This window comes from Miscanthus floridulus, chromosome 14 (assembly GCF_019320115.1).
Source record: "Miscanthus floridulus cultivar M001 chromosome 14, ASM1932011v1, whole genome shotgun sequence".
In the NCBI taxonomy this organism is placed as follows: Eukaryota; Viridiplantae; Streptophyta; class Magnoliopsida; order Poales; family Poaceae; genus Miscanthus; species Miscanthus floridulus.
In genome coordinates, this window is record NC_089593.1 from 89985359 (window position 1) to 89987655 (window position 2297).

At 52.3% G+C, this 2297-nt stretch overlaps 1 protein-coding gene across 1 annotated transcript; it reads right to left on the reverse strand.

Annotated features, from left to right (window-relative positions):
• Positions 1-801: 801 nt before the first annotated feature.
• LOC136505272 (thaumatin-like protein) lies at positions 802-1678 on the reverse strand. The gene has a single exon (XM_066500421.1). The coding sequence runs from the start codon at positions 1623-1625 to the stop codon at positions 1098-1100; it is 528 nt and encodes a 175-aa protein (XP_066356518.1). The 5' UTR covers positions 1626-1678; the 3' UTR covers positions 802-1097.
• Positions 1679-2297: the final 619 nt, after the last annotated feature.

Consider the following 2297-nt stretch of genomic DNA (forward strand, 5'->3'; position numbering starts at 1 on the left):
AAATTCTCCAGAAATTTCAAACAAAAAAAGACAAAATCCACCAACAATTGCCCAGAAGGAGGCGATGCCCGCGCCCACGCACTGGGGACGCCCGCGAGGGCATGGCGCCGGAGGGAGCGACGGCAGAGGCCGGCCTGGGGTGACCCTCGCGCCCACGTCGTTGGCGCTACCGATGTACGCGGGCGGGGCTGGGGCGGCGGCGGCGGGATCTTCTTGCCGCACGAGCAGCCGTCACGGTACCCCACTGGGCCGTGTCGCTGAGATCGGACAGCTCGGAGGTGAATGAGGTCGGATCCCACGGTCTCAAATCCTGTTGTTTTGAAGCTCCAAAACAACCGGTTGAGCATTAGCAATTCTGATTTTTTTTCAGGTAACACATTAGTACCATTAGATTTGGAAAGGATGCTTTGTGTTGATCTTGTACCGTTGTTGCTCAATATCTGTCTGGCACAGTTCACATGTGCCCTTCCTACTGCCGAGTAACCTCGGTCCGTGGTGACATCCCGGGTGGCCAAGCCCCTCGTTGTGGTAACGGCGAAGCTACACCAATGTCTTCACACCACCCCCCCCCCCCCCCCCCCCCCCCCTCCACTTCTTCCTGGTCCAACCAACATCCTCCTTCACCCATGGCTAGTGGTGGCCCCACCTCCTCGCCTCTCCGCGTCGCTCCCACCTCCTCTACCTAACCAGCCTACTTCCTCCATGCCCCTTTCTAAACAAACAGAGCATACGAGGAGAGCGTTCGATTTCAGGCGTGTGTAGTGTAAGACAGATGTGACAAAATAAAGGCTACAACAAAAATGACCGCAATACATAAATGTCACTCGTATCGATTAACAAATACATAGTCCTAGCTACTTGATAACTGATGAGACACATACATCATCCATGTTTTGAGAGTACAAATCAAAGATGCATATGCGTGAACATCAATGCACGTGTGGACGACTTTTCTCGACATAGTCTTATTCATCTACTTTTATTCGTTATAATTCTCCACTAGGTAGGATCGGACAGACATACGTATACGCAATACGGTGCATGGAGCACTACGCATGGTTGGAGCACCGGCCGGCGGCCTCATGATCGGTCGGCGATCATGGGCAGAAGGTCACCTGGTAGTTGCTGTTGCCGTTGCAGGCATGGGTCTTGGTGTTGTCGCTGGGAAACAGGTAGGCGTCAGGGCAGCTGGAGCTGCCGCAGTTGAGCGTCACGCCGGTGCTGCAGGAGAATCGCATGGCGAGGTTGTAGCCGTCGATCACCGAGATGTCGTAGAAGTCCTGGCTGCCGCCGATGGTGAACTCGGCCAGCGTCATGGGAGGCTGCCCGGACAGCGTGCAGGAGAGCGCGCCGCCGCAGTCGCCTGTCTGGCAGCTCCCGCTGCCGCCGTTGAAGGAGCATCCCGTGCGGCCCCACACCCTGCCGGACTGGGTCCCCGCCGGCACGTCCACGGTCCACGACTGCCCAGGGTTCAGCTGCGTGCCGCCGCCCACGGGCGTGGCCGCCGGCCACACCGTCGAGCCGCAGTTGTTGGTGATCGTGAATGTGGCCGCTCTTGCGCTGGCCGCAAAGGCAGCGAGCAGGAGCAGGCTGAGGACTGAGGAAGAAGTAGCTCCGGACGCCATGAATGCTATCTGCTAGTTGTCTACGACGTGTGGTGAGCTAGCTAGAGCTTTGTAGTGTGGAGGAGTTAGGGAAGGATGCATGCGTATTTATAGCCTCGTGGCAGGGGAAGAACGGGGTTTGGAAAAGTCAGGGCTTACGGAATGACAAACTTACCCTTGATGAATTATATCTATCGCCAATTTTGGGTGACAGCGAGACGGTTCAGCTGTTCCATTGTTTCCTCCACTTCCGCTAGTGAATGAGATTCAGATATCGCCAAATTTTTAGGTAATTTCCTGTGTATGGACCATGGATATTGAGATCTCGAAACAGCATATTGGAGTATATTCCAGAGTATAGCAACTGCAGTTTTTTTTTTTTTGTTTTTGAACTGATAGTATTATTATAGTACTCCAATTTTTAAAACTCTACTTTGTTACCTAAAGGCCATCCTTGAAAGCAAGGAATCATATAAGAACATCCAAAAAAAAACTCGATCCGCGGGGGGCTAGCTATACAGAGTGTCTGGGTAATTTTCTTAAGAAGAAAATCTTCTCACGCATATCAATAAAACCCTTGAATCTCTATTCCACTCGTACAAAACGGCACCGCAACCCACATGATACTAGGCTGGACTTTAGACATATGCTTTCTTTGGCGAAAAAAAAGTTCAATTTCATATATATGAAAAA

What these genes read in the sequence shown, in the direction of transcription:
- LOC136505272 (XM_066500421.1), bottom strand. Translation starts at nt 1,625, where the DNA reads ATGGCGTCCGGAGCTACTTCTTCCTCAGTCCTCAGCCTGCTCCTGCTC.